The sequence below is a fragment of the Clinocottus analis genome, unplaced genomic scaffold, assembly GCF_023055335.1.
Source record: "Clinocottus analis isolate CAN_PGR_092001 unplaced genomic scaffold, fCliAna1.0.p SCAF_4, whole genome shotgun sequence".
Taxonomy (NCBI): Eukaryota; Metazoa; Chordata; class Actinopteri; order Perciformes; family Cottidae; genus Clinocottus; species Clinocottus analis.
In genome coordinates this window covers 15,444,267-15,464,390 of record NW_027176153.1, presented here as the reverse complement: position 1 = coordinate 15,464,390, position 20,124 = coordinate 15,444,267, and the positions used below count along the sequence as shown (strand labels likewise).

Genomic DNA, 20,124 nt, shown 5'->3' with positions numbered 1-20,124 from the left:
TTAAAGCTCCTTCCAATTTTCAACCCATCCCAATTTCAATCCTTCCCAATCAACCAGATTATTGAAAACACCTGTGTGGCTTGGCAGTGAAATGGAGTACAAACAGGCAATGAATGAGAATACGAGTGAATATGTAAAGGTAAAGTAGGCCTCCCTCAAAATTGTACTTTGGCACAGTATGAGTGAACAATTACATTAAAATTAAATTCTAAGGAAGAAGACACAAAATGTTGTGTTTTCAAAACAGCTTGCTACTTTTAATTGTTTTGTGTATTGTTTAATACATACATTGTAAACTATACATCATATTTCAACACCCCTGTTAAACCCTGTTAAAATATTTGAAATCAAACTTTCTAAGCTCAGAATATATTATTACAACCAGTAGCCAAAACCAGTCTGCAGAGTGAGTTTTAAGATTTAAGATCTTCTTGTGAGAAGTGAAGATAAATACAATGGTAGCCTAATAAGTAGATTTAAAAATGCAACACTGTGCTAACTTTTTGAATAGAGAAAAGCTCAAAGTTCCAAACAAGTTTCAGATTGAAGTCAGCCTTTATTGGTCAACGTGTGCAAAACACATCGACAAAGTGTGTGTTCCAAGAACAAATTAAAGAGTGTTATATCATTTTAAGTATTTTTATTATGACAAGTCAATAAAACAAAGGGTGACATCACACCATTTTTGCGATCAAAACAGTGATACAGTCAAAGTATTTCTGAGAACAAAATGTTGGTATCCATGCTTTAGTCCACTTCCTCGATAGTGGGGCCCTTGGAGCTGCCTCCCGCCTGGCTGCTGCACCCTCCTTCCGGCGCTGCTCCCTGGTACAACTTGGTCACAACCGGCTTGCACACCTTCTCCAATTCCTTCTGCTGATGCTCATACTCGTCTTTCTCTGCCAGCTGGTTGTTCTCCAGCCAGGAGATCGCCTGGTTGCATTTGTCTACGACCATCTTTTTATCCTCCTCGCTAATTTTTCCCTTCATGTTCTCATCTTCGACGCTGCTCTTCATGTGGTAGGCGTATGACTCAAGTGAGTTCTTTACAGCAATCTTCTCCCTCTGCACATCGTCCTCAGCCTTGTACTTTTCAGAGTCCTGTACCATCCGCTCTATCTCCTCTTTGCTGAGGCGCCCCTTGTCATTGGTGATGGTGATTTTGTTTTCTTTGCCGGTGCTTTTGTCAACAGCGGACACATTTAAAATGCCGTTGGCGTCGATGTCAAATGTGACCTCCACCTGTGGCACCCCCCGGGGAGCGGGAGGGATACCTGTGAGCTCAAACTTGCCCAAGAGGTTGTTGTCCTTGGTCATGGCTCTCTCACCCTCATACACCTGAATCAGCACACCTGGCTGATTGTCCGAATAGGTGGAGAAGATCTGAGTCTGCTTGGAGGGGATGGTGGTGTTTCGTTTGATGAGAGGCGTCATAACTCCACCTGCGGTCTCAATACCCAGAGACAGCGGAGCCACGTCCAGCAGCAGCAGATCTTGGACATTCTCCGAGGTGTCACCCATGAGAATGGCAGCCTGGACTGCTGCGCCGTACGCCACAGCTTCATCTGGGTTGATGCTCTTGTTCAGTTCTCTGCCATTAAAACAGTCCTGCAAGAGCTTCTGGATTTTGGGAATTCTTGTGGAGCCGCCAACCAAGACAATTTCATGGATCTTTGATTTATCCAACTTGGCATCTTGCAGGGCCTTCTCAACTGGCTCCAGAGTTCCCCTGAAGAGCTCCGAGTTGAGCTCCTCAAAGCGGGCCCTCGTGATGGAGGTGTAGAAGTCGATGCCCTCAAACAGAGAGTCGATCTCAAGGCTGGCCTGGGTGCTGGAGGACAGGGTCCTCTTCGCTCTCTCACAAGCTGTACGCAGTCGCCTCACTGCTCTTTTATTGTGGCTAATGTCCTTCTTATGTTTTCTTTTGAATTCCTCGACAAAGTGATTGACCATTCGGTTGTCAAAGTCCTCCCCGCCGAGGTGTGTGTCTCCTGCCGTGGCTTTCACCTCAAAGATGCCGTCCTCAATGGTCAGGATGGATACATCGAAGGTGCCTCCCCCGAGATCAAAGATGAGCACATTGCGTTCTCCCTTTTTACCTTTATCCAGGCCGTAGGCGATGGCGGCCGCTGTGGGCTCGTTGATGATCCGGAGAACATTCAGTCCTGAGATCACGCCGGCATCTTTCGTGGCTTGCCTCTGAGAGTCATTGAAATAAGCTGGAACTGTGACGACTGCATTTGACACCTTCTGTCCCAGGTAGGCCTCTGCGATCTCCTTCATTTTGACCAAGACCATGGAGGAGATTTCCTCTGGGTAGAAGGCCTTGGTCTCCCCTTTGTGCTCCACCTGGACTTTGGGCTTTCCGTTATCGCTGATCACCTTGAAAGGCCAGAGTTTCATATCAGACTGGACGACGGCGTCGTCACACTTTCTCCCGATAAGCCGTTTGGCGTCAAAGATTGTGTTGGTGGGGTTCAAGGCGACCTGGTTCTTGGCAGCGTCTCCAATGAGCCTCTCTGTGTCTGTAAAGGCCACATAGCTGGGTGTGGTCCTGTTGCCCTGGTCGTTGGCAATGATCTCCACTTTGCCATGCTGGAAAACCGCCACACAAGAATAGGTGGTGCCCAGATCAATGCCTATAGATAGTCCCTTAGCTGAAGACATTTTACTTGTTGCTTTAGAGTTCCTAGAAAAATGAGAAAACGTTTCATTTAATATTTGGTAGTGCTACACATGAAAGCACTCATTTAAAATTACTATCATTGATGTCACTGATCTAATAATAATCAGACAAATGTTAAATTTGGAGTTAAAATTAAGGAAACACTGACTCAAAACCATTCTTATTATATTATTATAATCTAATAAATTCCTCTATTATGAAAATATAACAAATGTATACATATATATACATATTGACTTATTAAGGATATTTAAGTCTAATAATACAATAATATTACCATTTTACATTTGACAAAAAAATACATACAAGTATACAAGTACAACAAGTTTCTCTAATGCACTGTGAAATTAGTAATGGTGAGTTTGAGTCTTATTTTTCATGGAACAAGTTGAGTAAGATAAGCTTAAGAATACCATCACAAATGTCATTATAGGAAGTCTGCACTGATGTCTACATTCAAATACAATTTACAAAAATGTGAATATCAATTGTTACTTACTTTCAGCGATGAGTTCTCTGTTGCTCAAAGACGTTGAAGGATCTCAGAGTTTCCTCGTTGGCAGCTTGTTGCCTCTGTGTGCTTCTTCTTAATCTGATGCCTGAACGAACTCGGGCCCTTTGCTTTTATAGTTGTAACATGCAGGCTTCCAGAAGCTCCCAGAGACCCCCCTCCTCCCTCCTCCTGGCTCAGTGACTCCACTGTTAATATTAGCAACTAATGCAGCTGGCCTGGTGCGAGAGAGACGGAGACTATTCTGGAACGGGACAGCAGTTTGACGCTCGGCCAGCAGGGCTGACAGCGAGGGAACACAATGTAGAGAATGTAGCACTAAGGCACATTGAGGGGAGGAGAGTTATCCATGAATACAGACTTTATCCCCCCAAAAATGTAAACATGCACTGCGACTACCCAACCACTGACCTGAAGAGGCCTTTCGATTCCGCTTTCTTGGTTCAAAAACAGTTTGACATGTTTAAAGTTACTTTTCTCTGTTAAAAGAAGTTGTTTTATTGCTGATTTAATGCATTATTTTACATACATTGTATACACTTATGCTTTTTGATGACATACAATTTTACTTTAGGTGACCCTTTTGGATCAAATTAAGACATCGACAATCATTATGGCAAACATAAAAGTCTAATATATTTTCTCAACACGGCTCAAACATTGGAGTTAATTTTAATACCAGAAGCAGTGAAAGGAAGACATTAAATGCACCACTAATAGATGTGGTTTTACAAAAAAGGAATGTTCATTTAATTAAGGTCAGTGCTGAGATTTATTACGTGTTGTAAATGATTTAAAAGGCACATTCATACCATGACCTCAAAGGTAGTATCCAGTCAAAACACTTTTTAACCGACCTCGCTGCAGTCAGAGACACAGATCCCTGCTGGAAGCTCAGTGAGCCAGTGGAAACTTGGTATTAAATAAAGAAAATTGTAGTAGTTTGAAAATCTTTCACTTCTCAAGCTTTTCAGTTTTTCCTTTTAAAGAACGCACACAGGGTGTTATCTTTAACATAACAGAACATCTTCATCTGTCAGTACACAAAACATCCCTTTAGTTTAAATTTATTCAGGTGAAGCTTTTCAATCAGCCTTTTGCAGACTATTACATTGTAATAGTAAACAACAAGCGTTACAGTACATTTAATCACTGTACTTAAATAATAATTTTAAAAAGTGTGACTGGATGTTACCTTTTTGGGCATGTATGCAGATACCATTCAATGAGATTATTTAACAAATGTAAGACAAATATTTCTAAAATAATGTACATTGGAATACAGACTCTGTTATGGTGCAGCCCAAACTCTGGCTCGTGGAATGTACTAATATAATCCTGATGTCATCGACAGACAAAACATACATGGTATCTGTTTCATTCTTACAGCCATCTTTTGGCACTGTGCATAAATAGGATAAACAAACAAATCAACAACTTTGTGATCTAGCAACAGAAGCATTAGCAACTAAATAAGCACATACACATGTAAGCATGCAAGCAGCTTTTCTCTCAAACACGTGACAAGACATGTAAAATGTTAGTTGGTTATACGTTGTATGTTTCCTACACGCGTTATTCTTCATATTTAACACTACGTCCGAAGTGCTATTAATAAGTTACATTCAGCATACTTAAAATAATTCCTCCATTTTGTAGCAATTTACAAAACAAAATAGATATCTCTGTTCATCCCAGGACTGTTGTGTGTTGAGGATCACAGCATCAGACGTGGTCATTAATACCTGTGAACAGAATACAGTGTTGTTGCGCATGAGTACATCATAAAAATATATGGGATGCAAGACAACCAACAGCAGTGAAAGATATACATTATAAGATGTATGTATGTATGTATATGGTGAAATCTACCTGTAATAATTAGGTTTGAAGGGGCCGTTCTTGTTGAGACCCATGTACTTGGCCTGCTCGTCAGAGAGCTCTGTCAGGTGGGCATCAAAGTTTGGTAGGTGCAAACTGGCCACATACTCATCTGGAAGGAAAAAAAGACCGATTATAATTGAAACTGTCTGGAAAGATATTTGTTCTTGTGTAGTCACAAGGTGACAACAATGAGCAACAAACAGGCTTTTTAAACTGACATATATGATTATTCTTATTCTAAATCTAGATAAAAAACAAACAAACAAAGGAGATATCTTTCTTACCCATCTTCTTGGGCAGGAGATAGACATCCTGTTTGTAACGCCCCTCTGGAGCGTTGAACAACTCAATCAGGGCCAGGGCCTTCAGACAACACAGAGCACATGAGTTTCAGGAAACTACATGTTTAAAGTGTCGGCGAAGGGCTCCACAGAGACAGAGACTAACCTGAGTTGTAGCGGTTATGGACAACACAAACGTAGGCACTGTGGAGCAACTCAGGTTTAAGAGGCGGCCCTGAGAAATAACAAAGCACATACAGGAACTGCAATGTAGAAGTTGGGCAGGAGATACAAAAGAGTGTCACTATCAGAATCAGCTTTATTAAGTCATTTGACCCTGGTTTCACGTAGATCTTCATACTTATATACATACACAGTATACAGTAAACAAGATACATATGAAAAAGACGTTAAAGACAATGAAGACAAAAAGATAATTAAAGACAACAATAGTGCAAGTAGTTCAGATGGAGGAGTCTGGTTAATTGTTTATCAGAGTGGCGTCCAGTGGAAAGAAGTTGTTCCTGTGTCTGGTGGTTTTAGCATACAGTACTCTATAGTGCCTACCAGAGGGGAGGAGTTGGACAGCTTGTGTCCAGGATGTGAGGGGTCAGCATTGATCTTTCCAGCCCGCAAGGGATATAAGTATGCAGCTGTTGTATGTACACTGAGCACACAGGAGCTGTTGGCTGACTTAGAGTAATTAAATGTTACTCTCAGGTTAAACTGACAGAGGGAACTCCTGCTAAATAAACCACAGTCATCATGAGATTCTGCATTTCAATATCTAAACACCAACATATTTTAGTTTAGAGTTTAGGTTCAAAAGAGAGCCAAAACTAATCTTAGGAATGTAAGAGCCTTAATGTTGCACCGATGTAGCACTGAAGAGGTGCATTACCTCTGCAAGCAGAACAACCCTCTTTCCATCGGGCCAGATGATGTGGTCCACCTGAGAGCGCACCCTCTCCCAGGTCAGCTCCGGGCTGCGCAGACTCGCCTGAGCACATAAAACACAGGTCAGTCCTGCAACTGTATTCCACGTAGAAATACAATACAGATAGAAGAACAAACGTCAGCTAATTTAATGCAACACAAAGGGTGTCATTAATGTGTTAGCAATTAAACAAAGCAGAGTGGAACATAGAAGTCACAATTCATGGAAATTCATCATCCGGTCTAAAATATATAGAAATCAAAAAGACATGTTTGTCAAAGACAGGCAAATATTGAGAGAAGTTTCTTATTCCGGATGTCCTAATTTGGCATCTAAAACCCAAGAGAATAATATGAGGATTTAGTTGTTTATTCAAGTCTAATGATTATATTTGGTCTCAAAGAACAGGATTGTTTTTACTTGGGTTGAATGTGTTAAGATCAGCCACAGACTGACTTGAAAATAGTTTTAGAAAAATTAAGCTGAAAAGTATGTTTGTTTTGAATGTAAGAGTGAATATAGTATTTCTCAAAGGATGACGATAATTTACGGTTATCTCTAAATCACGTGACTGTGGATAATGAAACCGGAAACAACCTCAGACTGATAGAAGCAAGAAAGCCAAAAGTGCAAGTGTACTGAAGGAGAAGTTGTGCAACATATTTAATTGTGTATGTATTGAAGCTCCCACTGGTCTGCATCTTTACACAACACTCATACCATTAGGAAGACACATTACCACATCAATCTCAGTATTGGAGTGTCCCATATTGCAGACGATGCAGCCATTCTTCATTCGGTCCAGCTGTTCTCTAGTGACGACATTCTTGTTACCTAGAAAAAAGAAGAATAAAAACCTAATGTGATTTGTAAACAGAATCACTGTGAGAGCATGAGTGAGAGTGGGTCATTATTGCACCAGTTTCTGTTGTAAGAATGGATTTACAGCTACATCTAAATTGGGATTGGGATTACAGACTTAAAAAGCATTTTAGTATTCAGATGTAAAGTCGTTTTTTGACCCAGAAATGTAAACTGGGATATTTAAATGGGGCATATTTTTGTTTTCTGGAAACATTATGATTTTCAAAGCAGAAGTAATGGATGCCACTGCATGGGGCACAGTACCAGTGCAAGTTATCACCACGTCCATCTGCCGGATGACCTCACTCAGCTTGACCACTCGGAAGCCGTCCATGCTGTGTGGATACATATAGAGATGCTATCATTATCTTAAGCTGTACTAACACTGTTAACACAATTTTAAACACATGATGGAAATAAATTGACTTTTTGGAATCACAGCTAATCTGATGCACAACATAGAGACAGTGAAGCACAACATGGAGCCGTGCGAAATGGTAATGTTAGTGACTCACCATGCCTGTAGGGCACAGATGGGGTCGATCTCTGTGATGCACACAATGGCTCCGAGGGCCTTTAGAGCAGTGCAGCAGCCTTTCCCAACCTACACACCACAGGATGAGGCAACAGTTGTAAACAGAAATCTTCACATTGTTATATTGAAAGGGCGATTTAAAAAAATCTGAAATCACAGAAGGATGTACCTCTCCATAACCACAAACGACAACTTGCTTGCCTCCAAACATGATATCTGTGGTCCTCTTCAAACTGTCAGAGACAAGATGACACACACTTTTATGTATTTGAACGAATAAACCACAGAACACAACAGTTAGCGAATACTGGCTTACTCTCTGGATGATTTAATTCTACTCACCCATCCAGGATGGATTCACGGCAGCAGTAAAGGTTGTCAAATTTCTGCTTGGTGACGGAGTCGTTCACATTCATGGCCGGGACACACAGCTTTCCAGCTTTAGACAACTGGTACAATCTGAGAGAACACATGAGGAAACATGCTCAGGTACACGCAACACACATGCAGAGATCCACCAACAAACTGAGCTGAGTGGGACCTTATGCTCTCCGGGGCTACTGGCTAATTCTTTCCGTTGATAGTCATACATGCACGCTGGAAACCTGCAGTCCAGCTCTGTCGGGCTTCCTAAATAGGCTCCAGTCAAATCAGGCCAGTGACCTTTTCAATCTACATTGTCAGTATGTATTAATACTACTATGACTTATATAACTGCTTTTGATACTGTTTGTGCTGACACAGTATGTGTCATTCACTGCCCAGCTCCATATGAAGGATGAAATAATGTAATGACCTTGTGGAAAAGAAGCATCTTAACTTTAAGCGGTTAAAAACAGAGCAACAACAGTGAGTCTTATTGTATTATATATACAACATATGATATGTATATATAATACAACAATAATCGGAACTCCAACGATGCTAAATTATATTGTATAGCGGTGTTAAAAAACATATGCTAAACACAATCTGCACTGACAGAAGAGGGACAGCAGTCACATGATCGAACTACAGTAATTTGTATATATATATATATACACACACATATATATATATATATATATATAAATATATATATATATATATACACACGTTATGAAAGAGGTTAGAAAATACTACTAGATGGCATGAAACCTAAAATTATCCACTTTTGTTTGCAATGGCAACTCTAAATATCACGTCCTTATTCATGACATGTTAACATTGTTTTCTCTACCTTCTTTAGTGCAGTTTTTAGTTTAGTGTTGATGGGACAGAAAATGACCATAACATATTTGATCAATACTGATAACTCAAAAGAAATTGACACAGTCTCAATGATGTATAGTCCATTACGAGCTGTCATAAGCTGTGCAACTAATTGATGGACGACTCAATGGTGTGTACACATTATTCCTTCCTTTAAACCCCCCTGAGTCATCAAATCTAAGCTCCATCCCACCTGTGCACTCCAGTCACGCTCTCCTCCACGATTCCCCGAACCTTCTTGAAGACACTTGGATATTTCTTGTACACCCAGTGAGTTAAGTCTCCACCATCATCTAAGATCTAAGACAGAACACAGCATGGTTCACAGCATGAATGATAACCACCACACAATCTATAATAGAGCAGTAGAAACCAGAGATAGAACAGATAACAGTCCAAGATTAGGGTTGAATCCATCATGGGATTGACAGGTTGGTACCATATTAGCTTGCCAGCCCTCCGTGTTGACACAGCGATCGATGCACCACCAGAAGTCGTCCTCTGACTCACCCTTCCATGCGAACACAGGGACCCCTGCGGGAAAAAAAAACAGACACACCTAATAGCAAAGAGACAACAGAGGAGTGGAGCACCGGCCAGCTGCATGAGCAACACGTCTATCCGGGGAATAATACACATGGACTGGATTCACACAAAGTCCAAAGTAAATGCAACATTTTTTAAGGCATTGTAGATACTTGTTATAGTTTGTGTGTAGATCATGTTATTAATAGCTTTTTAATAGTCTGAAATATATATGTTATACATATTAATTTATAAACTATGTCTATACTTATAATAACTGAGAATGCTGACATGTTCTTCTTGCCATTGATGAGCTGACTGATGAGATTTAGCTGCAAACCAAGTTGCAAGAAAACAAGTAATGCCAGAGAGGAGCGACTCGTACCTGTTTCAGCAAGAGCAGCTGCCACTTCATTCTGAGTGGAGTAGATGTTGCAGGCAGTCCAGCGACACTGGGCCCCGAGGGCTACCAGAGTCTCAATCAGGACCTGAGAGCGAACGACAAAAAATACACAGCTACGTGAACTGGTAGCGGAGGTAAAGGACAGAAGCACAGTGATCTGCTACAACAGAATGAGAGGACGTACTGCAGTCTGAGCAGTGATATGGGTACAGCCCACTATCTTCGCCCCGGCCAATGGCTTCTCCCCCTGAGCTCTCTTCCTCAAGGAAATCAGGGCCGACATGTCTGGGGAGGAACCAATTGAGCACACGTTAGTGAAAGCTGAGAGGACGTAAAGGTCAGGCTTTGTTTTGGGAGAGAAAAAAATGATGGGAAGTTTTTAATGTAAAAACACAAGGCCACTTTCTACGATGTGCATTTGCAGTAAATGGCTATAAAATGGAGACTGATTAAACAATAATGTCATCAACAGCTGTTGCCACCCTGGCTGAAGAACACTCGTCCAGTACGCACGCCTACATATCACTCACACAGGAAATGTAAACAACCAGGGAGACTGACTTGCAGCCTTGGAATATACAAAAAAAACACATATGAGGCGGAGGAAGAGGTAAGAGAAGGAAATAAGTAAGAAGTGATGAATAAAACTGAGAGAAATAGTGCCGATCATGTTTCAAGAATAATATTGACACTGCCTCAACCTTGGGTCATAAACTATTTTGTAACTAGGAGGAGAGGGCTGTTATCAAATAGTGTCCAAGCAGCGAAACAGATGCCATGTGATACATATCTAGGAGTCTTAACAGGTAGCACAAAGCTCTCTTTGTTTAAATTGTAATAATAGACGGTGTCTTATCCAATGTCAAGTCAAATAAAACAAAATAAAATGTTTAAGATTGAAACAGTGTGGACATGAGTGAAAGGGATTTCATAAGAAACAGAATAGAAATTCTCAGCAGATTTAGAAAAGAAAAAAAAAGAGAAAGTGTTCAAACACCCGCTGGATCAGATATACCTTGTTCTGCAATTTCTATTTCACGGCGACCAAATTCGGCCTGCTTGATGTTCTTCACACAGAAGTCACTGCTGCCGTGGGTGTTGACCTGGGCTTTGTCCCGAGGGGAAGTTTCATCATCGGAGCTGTCGGTGTAGGACGCAGCTGTGAAAGGAAGAACACAGAAGGTCACTTATTGAGGAATATCATGCTAAAAAGACAATTATGAAATATATACTTGTGTGTAGGGTGGAGCTTGCATGTGCATTTTGGATGTAAATTTATATATATGGTAATGATTGATAGCAATATTTCAAATAAACATATTATATGAAAAATAATCTTGATACATATCATTTTAGATAATATGAATGTACATAATTCATTCTAAAAGATGATAAAAGAACGTAAAAATAGACACATATTCAGTTCAATCAAATTTACAACACACACTATAACCTATTGTAATTATTTTTAATATCAACAGCAAATGTTTACTATCTGTGTCAGCCTGTAAAACTACAGCGAGGTGATTTAACTTCTCATGGAAGTGGAAATATAAATTAAACTTTCAGATGACCAGCACCTGAGCTGTAGCTGTCTGTGGAGGACTGCGAGATGGAGCGAGAGAGAGAGCGGCGACCAGCTTTGGTGGGGTACTTGCTGAACTCTTGTTTGTCCTCAGTGTTCGCAAACTGGATCTGGAAAGAACCAGAAAGAAATGGTGCGCAAGGTAAACATAAAAGGCAAACACAATCCAGACATTACTGACTTGGCATGAGGTCTTTTATTCTGCCTGTATGCACTGATTAAGTGTCAAAAATAAAAGCATGGGAGCAAGAAAGAGCGAGGAGCAAAGAAAATGACCATCATCATTACACCTGAACACACTCAGTTATATGCTTTATGTTATTTCACACTACTTTATATTTAGACTCATTTTGCTTTTTAAGATATGTCACCTGGGTCTGTTTCAGTAAATCACAGGTGGATCAGGAAGGCTGTGGCCTATTTTTAGATGCTGCCCTCTTGCTCTGTGATTTATGCTTTGTTAAAAAACATAGGCTTCAGTTGTTGGTGTGGTGCATTGCGTCAACCCGACCCTTCAAAGGGCCCAAGATCAAAGACCTGGAAACACATCGAGTGGATCAGCACACAGCCAGCTTGGCTATTTTCTTGATGGGTCCAAAACAGACTTAAAGTTTCACCTGTCCGGTCTTTGGGGCTACTCAACCAAGACTGTAACAGTCTGGCTGCACGCGCAGATGACAAATCAAGAAACCGTAGGGAAACCTGACACTCAGGTCCTTGAGTAAACTGGGTCACGATGTAAGGAGTTACAATTCAAACCAACTACATTGATCCTGACAATACCTACAAATGTAGAGAGGACCAAACCAATCCCAAACTAAATGCAGAAATACTTATTTACACACGTAGGAGTCCAGGTGGGCTGTAGCTTCTACTTTGCTTCCACCTGGCACTGTAAATAAATAGGCCAGTAAGAAAGAGCTAGATAACGTGCTCAGCATTTTACTGAAATAGAAATCCTGCAGATGGCTTTCAAGTCTAAACCTCGTAAATGTCCTTTAGTTTTAGTTTTGGTTTGAATTGTTCTGTTCCAAGACTTCACATCACATCTGGTGAACACTGACGCACAAATGCTTTTTGATAATTGCCGACAGCAGATGCACTACTGCATGCTAAGCAACGTTATCTTGCATAAATTAAACAGTTCACCAATGTTACCTTGACTTTGCTAAAAGCCTGATGAGGTGTTGCTAACCTTAAACTTTCTGTCAACACTGTATTAGGTCACAACATTGTATAATGTCATGCAATGAAGAGGGGTGAACTGTAACATGCACATTTACACATTCTTTTATTGGTGTTCTTTCTGTTTTCCTTCATTATTTCCTTGTCATCGCTGCTGAGTGACGATGTCTTGTTGCTGTCATAATATTTATGTATTTATATTCATGGTTTACTTGTGCTTTAATGACTGGAGGATGTGCCAAGCCCCTGAAACCCATTCAAAGGCCTTCTTGTTGCTAATACTTTCTAATTCCTGATCATTGACAGAACAATTATGTTTCTTTATTGATAGTGTTAAAGATTAGAGGTTATCGTCAACTGTATGTGCTATCTTGCTTTGTTGTCCTCAGTGATAACTCCATTCAATTATCTTCCATAGTGACATTCCTGTGGGATTTCCTTCTTCTCTTATTTTAAATGTCCATAGAATGTGTTTGGACTTCAAACTAGCGTGCAGGCCATCAGAGTTGACACAACACACAGAGGATAAATCCGGGGACACAAAAATGTCAGACTGACAACACAAGGGTTGGGTAACATTTGAGTAAGATGTGCAGTGCACACATGACCACCAGATCACAACCGTGACCTATAGTAAAAGCTTAGTGCTAACGATTATGACAAAAGAGTAATGACATTTAGGCAATTTAAAGATAAGATTTGCTCTGTCTAACATTGTACTGAGAGGAGTGTAAGCTCACAGCTGGGGGGAGACTAGGGTGCATGACTCAATTTCCTCGTAGTCACCACACGCACGTTAGCGGAAGCCAAGGTGGAATGAATAAAGTTCATATGGCCAGCACCATCATTTCTGATCTCTAAGAAAAATAGCTTCACACAGCACGCACACGCCTTGTGAGACAAAATGGGTTTGTTTTAACCTAAAACTTCTTTTTACGTCTGATATGCTGTTCGTTCAAAATGAAAGTAACTGTAGCAATAATGGCTACAACAGTAGTAACTTTATTTACTGAGTGTGTGTATCTCAAAGTCCCTGTTTCATATGAACAATGATACCTTCAACATCTACTGTGTCAGTATAACGAAACTCAAGAAGCTTGTGAGACAGTTTGAACCGAGATCTCGGCATGTCTCTGTTTTTACAATTGAGATTGTGCTCTTTCTCATGCACTTGTGAAATAGTTATTTTATATTCGCTTTGCATTAGTTTTTGCACAGTCTCTTACATTTCTGTATTGTCCCTAGAGGTTAATCTGATTAATGATGAAGTGTTACTTAAGACAGCATTCTGTTTTGGGTTCTGTACACAGTAAACTATACCAGAAGTGAGCCTATGAATAACCGTGGCCTTTTGAGGAGAAGATAGACTTATACCTGCATTTCGGCTGAAATATTGAGTTGCAATTAACAGAGAACCACTTCTATGTGGTCTGTATTGTTGCATAAGATAAATAGCCATTTTACATAACTGCCAAAAAAAGAAAACTTATGACATGCCAAAAGTAAATGTGGCACATATGTGTGGGGGATATGCAGTATCTTTAAGAATAAGTGTGCTGGATGAGTTCCCGGTGATGCGATAGTAGAGACTCACCCTTTCTCTCCCGTGCCCATGTTTGTGTGCCATGGCTGCCAGTCACTCTCCAGCTCTCTAGCCTGCTTTGCTGTGTGTGTGTGTCCTCTGTGTGATGGGACTAGGTGTCCCTGATGCTATTATCCCAGAACACTCCCAGGCAGAGCCAGGGGGAGGTTCCCACCTATTATCGTGATTTCTAATGGCCAACCTGGAGAGGGAGAGAGAGAGAGAGATGATCTCTCTCTCTCTCTCTCTCTCTCTCTCTCTCTCTCTCTCTCTCTCTCTCTCTCTCTCTCTCTCTCTCTCTCTCTCTCTCTCTCTCTCTCTCTCTCTCTCTCTCTCTCTCTCTCTCTTCTCTCTGTCTCTGCCCTTGACAGCCAGCTGCTAAAGTCGGTATGTTGTATTTTATGATTTAGGTTTTTTAAGTGCTGAGAGTGCAAACGTTGGAAGATTCAATATTTGTACATATAGACACAAACAAGAAATAGGAACAGGGAGAAAAGAAATTACATACAAGGAGAAAAAAAAAACACATCTGCTGCAGCTTTTACTTTCAGGCTGTACTCCTGATTTGGACTGCTGAATGAAAGGGGATTGACAGGAGGAATTAAACCCTGTTTCCATTAGCCTTTAGCTGCATCAATAAGCGGCCCATCCAGTCCCATCCTACGGCTAAAAATACCCTTTCTCTCTTCGATAGCAGGCCAGGTCACCGACTTAATCTGTGGTGTGACTGTCAGTCAGCAGTGTAAAGGGTTCAATATGGGCCTGGCATAAGGTGACATTAACTACTTAGCAAGACACCACTAGTGCTCTACAGCGCCATCTAACAGACAAGACATCCAGTCTAATCCACACAAATCTTTGTCTACTGACTACAGAGTTCAACAAGTCAAAGTCAGGAGGGGAGGAGTAATTTTCTCGGATTTAACTGAGGACAAATGGTGTGGACAGTAAAGCAGTGGGGTGCAACGGGTGTGAAGTTCCTCAGACAGATGTAGCTCTTCATGTGTTCTGCAGAGGCGCCTGTTGAGATCAGCGCTTGCATGACGGATTACAGTGTTGTGAAAAAAACACACAATGCTAATCCTTCCTTCAGAACTATGTGACCTTTCCCAGAAACTATAACTTCTACCATACACCTAAATCTCCAATGAATATATACAACAAATAACCTAAAATCGTATCTTATGAACAGGCCCTAGGAAATCTATCACCTACAATACCAACACCATGTCGTTCCTACAATTGTAAAATGATAAAAGAGAAAGAATGCTGATAACAAAAACTGTAGTTGAACTCAAAGGATCCTTTTTGAATACCAGAAGGAAAACTAAGAACATGGACGGGAAATGATGAAACAAGTCAGTATGGAGGTGTTATATTTCTCATCTTATGGTGACTTTTCCCTCAGTGTTAATATGTATTGCACAGTACTATACTTGTGTGGACTACAACAGGGTGACATTCAATTAACAGCAGAAGGAAACTGTTAGGTTTATTTTTTGATCATATAGCTAAGCACATCATTTCCCCACTTATATTTAAACCTGCCAGGGGAAAAGAACATTTTTATTTAGACCTTCACAAAACTGGCAGACTGATCAGATGAGATAGCGAAAATGAGGTACAATCTGTTTTTTTATCTATGTAAAACAGCCCACAGGAATCAGATAAAAAAGGATGATGATGCATGAACAAATTCACAGTGAGTAAGTCCAGTTCCCAGGGGGGCGTATTGTGTAACTGCTGCTGGATGGATTGAGAGAGAGAGAGAGAGAGAGGGAGAGAGAGAGAGAGAGAGAGAGAGAGAGAGAGAGAGAGAGAGAGAGAGAAGTGGTGTTCTTTGACACACAGGCGCACACACGCACACTTCATTTTGTAGCATTGATTGTTTTCGTTCGTGGTCCCTCTCAGTAGATTATGTAACAAGGCCTCCTAACTTCATCAGACATCGAACGCTTCTTCTTCCTGTATATTTTTTCTAGGATTTCAATTAGTTTTATCTTTTTTTCCCAATCATTTTCAGTATTTGTTTTATTTATTCATTGTTTCCATGCAAACAGGTGGCTCCATTTGACACCAGGCTCTCACATTTATTCATAACACTGCTTTGTTTTCATAAACGGAGAGCACATTCCTCGTATCCAATATGTTTTCAATGGGGCTCCCCACAGCGACTCGCAGTCCACACGTTATTGCCTTGTCAGACAGGGGGTCTGAGCTAATATTCTGAAGTCTGGAAGTCCCGCTGCTGGGAATATAGATATTTGTATTATGCTGATTATTTTGTCCATCAGACTACTTTAATTTTGAAGAAATCAAATCACCAATGCAGCTCCACAAATATAATTTTGAATGAACACTACTGACATGTAACAATAAATGATACCACCTGGATTACATTTTAAAATAATACTCCATTAATAAATGTCACTTTGGTGAAGTTCACATTTTGTAGATTTTGTTGATACTGTAAGAGAGGTTCCCTCAAATCCCGGGTGTTTTTTTTTACAGCTGTGATTATTTGTTTGTTAGTTTATTTAACAGGGACCATAACACATAACTAGTGTTAAACAGGACAAGCAATAAAGCAGGAGAAAAGCTAGTTTGCGGGCCTCATTGTTGATAACTCAGCATTTTGCTTCAATGGGACTGTCTGCTTGTGATTAACTTCCTCTGCCACTGCAATATCCCTGTGCTGGGTACATTGTACATGCCATTGTGACTACTAAGATGTATCTTTACCCCAGTTCATAACTGTGCAGTGCTTGTGACTGAATGATATGCAAACTATTGTTGTTTTTGAGGTAACAATACACAGTATCAAGAGGTGTGGCGACCACTCCTGCATGTGAGATTTAACATCTTCATGAATTTTAGCATTTGGTCCCTGAATAGCAGGTGTGTCACAATTACTTTGTAATTATGTAATGTGTCGCGTAGAACCCAAACTGATGCTGACATTGTGAGGCTGGTATCAATATTGTAGTGATAGTAAACATAGCAATACATGTTGTACAGCTTCAATGGAATGGATATCTGCTGACACACATGCGTACAGGTATGGGCACAGGCCATCATATTGAGACATGACATGATACTGCATCAGTTGTGTGTGTCAAACACAAACAAACCGTGTTGGTATGAAAGAGCGATGTCACAAGTTAAAGGTCACCTTGAGTCATAGAAAAATGCTCCTCAATTGAGATTGCAAACTTAACAATAATATGCAATGAAAAATAAAATTCACTTTAATCCACTGTCTGTTCCATTGGAATCTGCTGCCTGTTGCCATCCGTAAGACATTGTGGTGGATCTGTCATAAGCAGCCATCTCAAGAGAGTCTTTATTTCTGATGATTGTTTTGTGCCGCTCTGTAACCGCCGAGGCATTTAAGGCATTTTCTCACATGGCCTTTCTGTCATGCTGTTCGTATTATTAATACCTGTAACACACACTCCTGAACAATAAGTTTATAATAAATATAGTCCTGATTTATTTTTACAAATGAAATCTCCCTGACCCTACACCTTCAACAAAATTAAAGTTTTGTGATGGCAATTCATTCCCTTCAGAAAGCAAAGCCCACCCCTCATTAAACACCTCATGTGTGGCGTGCAGACGCCGTCTAAACTCAGGTATGTTAGGCCATGTATTACTTGACTTTTGAGAGGCCTTAAATCAGAGGTTTAAGAGCTCAACTTGGCTTTTAGTTGTTTCCTGCCGACAGGATGTGACATGATGTCGACATTGCGATTTAAATAAACAGGAAGGCTGCATGAAGGCAGGTTTTTAGCAATAATCCAATCTGGATGAAAGCCCTTCTGACATAAATGCTGTAGCCCCCGTAATATACTAAAAGCAACGATTAGAGACATATACCACAAGTGACGGCTTTGCTTGGTGGTCTGACTTCTCAGATTATATAATCGGATATTAACAACGTAAATGGTAAATATAATTGTTCACGTCGCAGCTCTGCTAAGGATGGAGAGTGTGACACTGCAGCATTAGACGTAACGAGGCATCAGAGCTGCCCTGCCGTCGTGCTGACCCTCTGGTGGCTTATGAATAAATACATGACAATTCAACACACGGTACATTTACTGGTACTTTTCTGCAGAACAATGCTGCTGTATCCTCCCCGCGTGTGCCCGCAGACAGTACCGGCTCTATCTCTTTGCCCCGAGTGATGGCGAATGTCACGTTTCTTACCTTCTTGACGGATTTCAGCGTGGGGACTGCGGTGAACGCGGCGGAAGGCATTTCCCCGACGTTCATGTTCACATCGCTGCTGTTCTTGCTGACGGTCAACGCCGAATATTTTTCCGCGACGTTTTCGGTCTCCTTGACATATTTTGTGGCTTGTTTCACCTCCGCCTTGCTGTCCACAACCGTGTCGGTCATCGCATCCAGGAGATGGTGAGACTGTTGGCTGAAGACAGACGCGTTGTCAGCGAGCGTCGTTAAGCTTCGTGGCTTAAAATGACCGCACCGTGGCGGAAGCTCTTCTTCCACTAGACCCCAGCGCAGAAGCAATAAGTAGCCTTCTTTAAAAGAGGTGAACGTGCTCTCTATCTTCACTACTTTCTACAGAGCGGCACAGGCACTTGTTTCGGTCCTCTGGTCTGCTGTCATCCGCAGGCGGCAGCATCTCCGGAGGGGAGGGGGCGGTTTGACGAGGCTGTCACCTGGACGAGGAACGTTAGTCGGCGTTCGTCCAGCCAGCACCGGTGCGGAAGAATACGGAGAAGCAACGGCTGAGTCCGGTTCCTCAAATGAAGAGTAGCGCTAGTTTTGGTTACATTCGCCAGTTAGTGCCAGTTAACTACTTGTGAGTCCATGCGAGTGTAACCTAGATGTTCCGTTTCAATAGAAGCAGTATTACAATGGCCCTTCAACGTCATAGGAGGCTGAGGACATGTCCCGCCCTCGTCATTTGTGATTGGCAGACCGTGGTACCAACGTCTGTATCCTACAGCCTTTGATTGGCTAAGCCTGCTCGGGACAGGGTTTGACCCTTTGACCTAGGAGGTGTAAAAAAAAAATAGGAAAGGTCCATGCCATTTTCCCTTATCGAAAATACTTCAATACATGTATTGCGTTGAATTTATTTATTAAAATGTGTAAACACTAAGTTTTATAATTTAATTAGTCCCAGGGTCATTTATTTGGATGGAATAATAATGAAAAACAGCATCCTCTACGGCTCTCCCAACAAATTTATCAACAAACTTCAATATCAACTCTGCTGCTCGTCTGCTCACCTGCGGCCATGACCACCCCCGGTCACCCCGGTCCTCCACCTCCACTGGCTCCCAGTCAAATACAGCATTGACTTTAAAATATTACTCACCACCCTCAAAGCCCTAAACAATTTGTCCCTCTCTACCTGTCAGACCTCATCCTCCTTTAAGTCACACGACTGTGGCTCAGTTGTAGCAAGACACTTAACCCTGAATTGCTCCCAGTTGCTGTGTCTATGATGTATAGAAAAAAAATGTAAGTCACTTTGGATGAAAGCGTCAGCTAAATGTAATACAATAACCCGTTGCCTCAGGTCCGCTGATGCAAACACTCTTAAGACCATCAGTACAAAGCGCCGGGTGACAAGACCCTCTCAGCTGCCGCACCGCTCTTCTGGAACGCCCTCCACATCCATCTGGCTCCCACCTTATCATCATTTAAGCAAGCCCTCAAAACTCACTTCTTCAAACTCACATTCACATTTTTCTGATTGTTTTGTTCGCTCCATTGTCTTTCTATTTTTTTTTCTGCTTGTCTCTGTCCTATGGTAAGCATCTTTGATCATTTAAAAAAAAGCTATATACAATTATTATTAAAAGTATTATTATATACAAACTACATAATACATATAGAAAATGTGCTATATTTGTA

The 20,124-nt window shown here is 41.1% G+C and overlaps 2 protein-coding genes across 6 annotated transcripts; both read right to left on the bottom strand.

Moving 5' to 3' along the window:
- Positions 1 to 543: 543 nt before the first annotated feature.
- On the bottom strand, positions 544 to 3,273 carry hspa1b (heat shock protein family A (Hsp70) member 1B). The gene is made up of 2 exons (XM_068597357.1): positions 3,186 to 3,273; positions 544 to 2,689 (listed from the first exon to the last, which is right to left on the bottom strand). Exon 2 carries the CDS (start codon positions 2,665 to 2,667, stop codon positions 748 to 750), a length of 1,920 nt encoding a protein of 639 aa, XP_068453458.1. The 5' UTR covers positions 2,668 to 2,689; positions 3,186 to 3,273; the 3' UTR covers positions 544 to 747.
- A 393-nt stretch (positions 3,274 to 3,666) lies between these two features.
- On the bottom strand, positions 3,667 to 19,139 carry ahcyl1 (adenosylhomocysteinase-like 1). 5 transcript variants are annotated; one of them, XM_068597323.1, is made up of 18 exons: positions 18,442 to 19,139; positions 11,458 to 11,572; positions 10,893 to 11,036; positions 10,062 to 10,162; positions 9,860 to 9,962; positions 9,389 to 9,483; positions 9,143 to 9,249; positions 8,041 to 8,157; positions 7,868 to 7,931; positions 7,679 to 7,767; positions 7,428 to 7,498; positions 7,039 to 7,133; positions 6,264 to 6,362; positions 5,930 to 6,055; positions 5,529 to 5,597; positions 5,366 to 5,444; positions 5,070 to 5,190; positions 3,667 to 4,942 (listed from the first exon to the last, which is right to left on the bottom strand). In XM_068597323.1, exons 1-18 carry the CDS (start codon positions 18,631 to 18,633, stop codon positions 4,936 to 4,938), a joined length of 1,794 nt encoding a protein of 597 aa, XP_068453424.1. In that variant the 5' UTR covers positions 18,634 to 19,139; the 3' UTR covers positions 3,667 to 4,935. The 5 variants fall into 5 exon arrangements, 4 of the variants coding, with proteins under 4 accessions (XP_068453424.1, XP_068453425.1, XP_068453426.1 ...); XM_068597324.1 differs by lacking the exon at positions 5,930 to 6,055; XM_068597325.1 differs by lacking the exons at positions 3,667 to 4,942; positions 5,930 to 6,055 and having other exon boundaries at positions 5,066 to 5,190.
- Positions 19,140 to 20,124: the final 985 nt, after the last annotated feature.

Coding starts and splice junctions, on each gene's coding strand:
- hspa1b (XM_068597357.1), bottom strand. CDS start 2,667: ATGTCTTCAGCTAAGGGACTATCTATAGGCATTGATCTGGGCACCACC.
- ahcyl1 (XM_068597323.1), bottom strand. CDS start 18,633: ATGACCGACACGGTTGTGGACAGCAAGGCGGAGGTGAAACAAGCCACA. Junction 7,499..7,678: donor ATCTGTGCCCTACAGGCATG/GTGAGTCACTAA, acceptor GTATCCACACAG/CATGGACGGCTTCCGAGTGG. Junction 7,134..7,427: donor CGTGGTGATAACTTGCACTG/GTACTGTGCCCC, acceptor TCTTTTTTCTAG/GTAACAAGAATGTCGTCACT.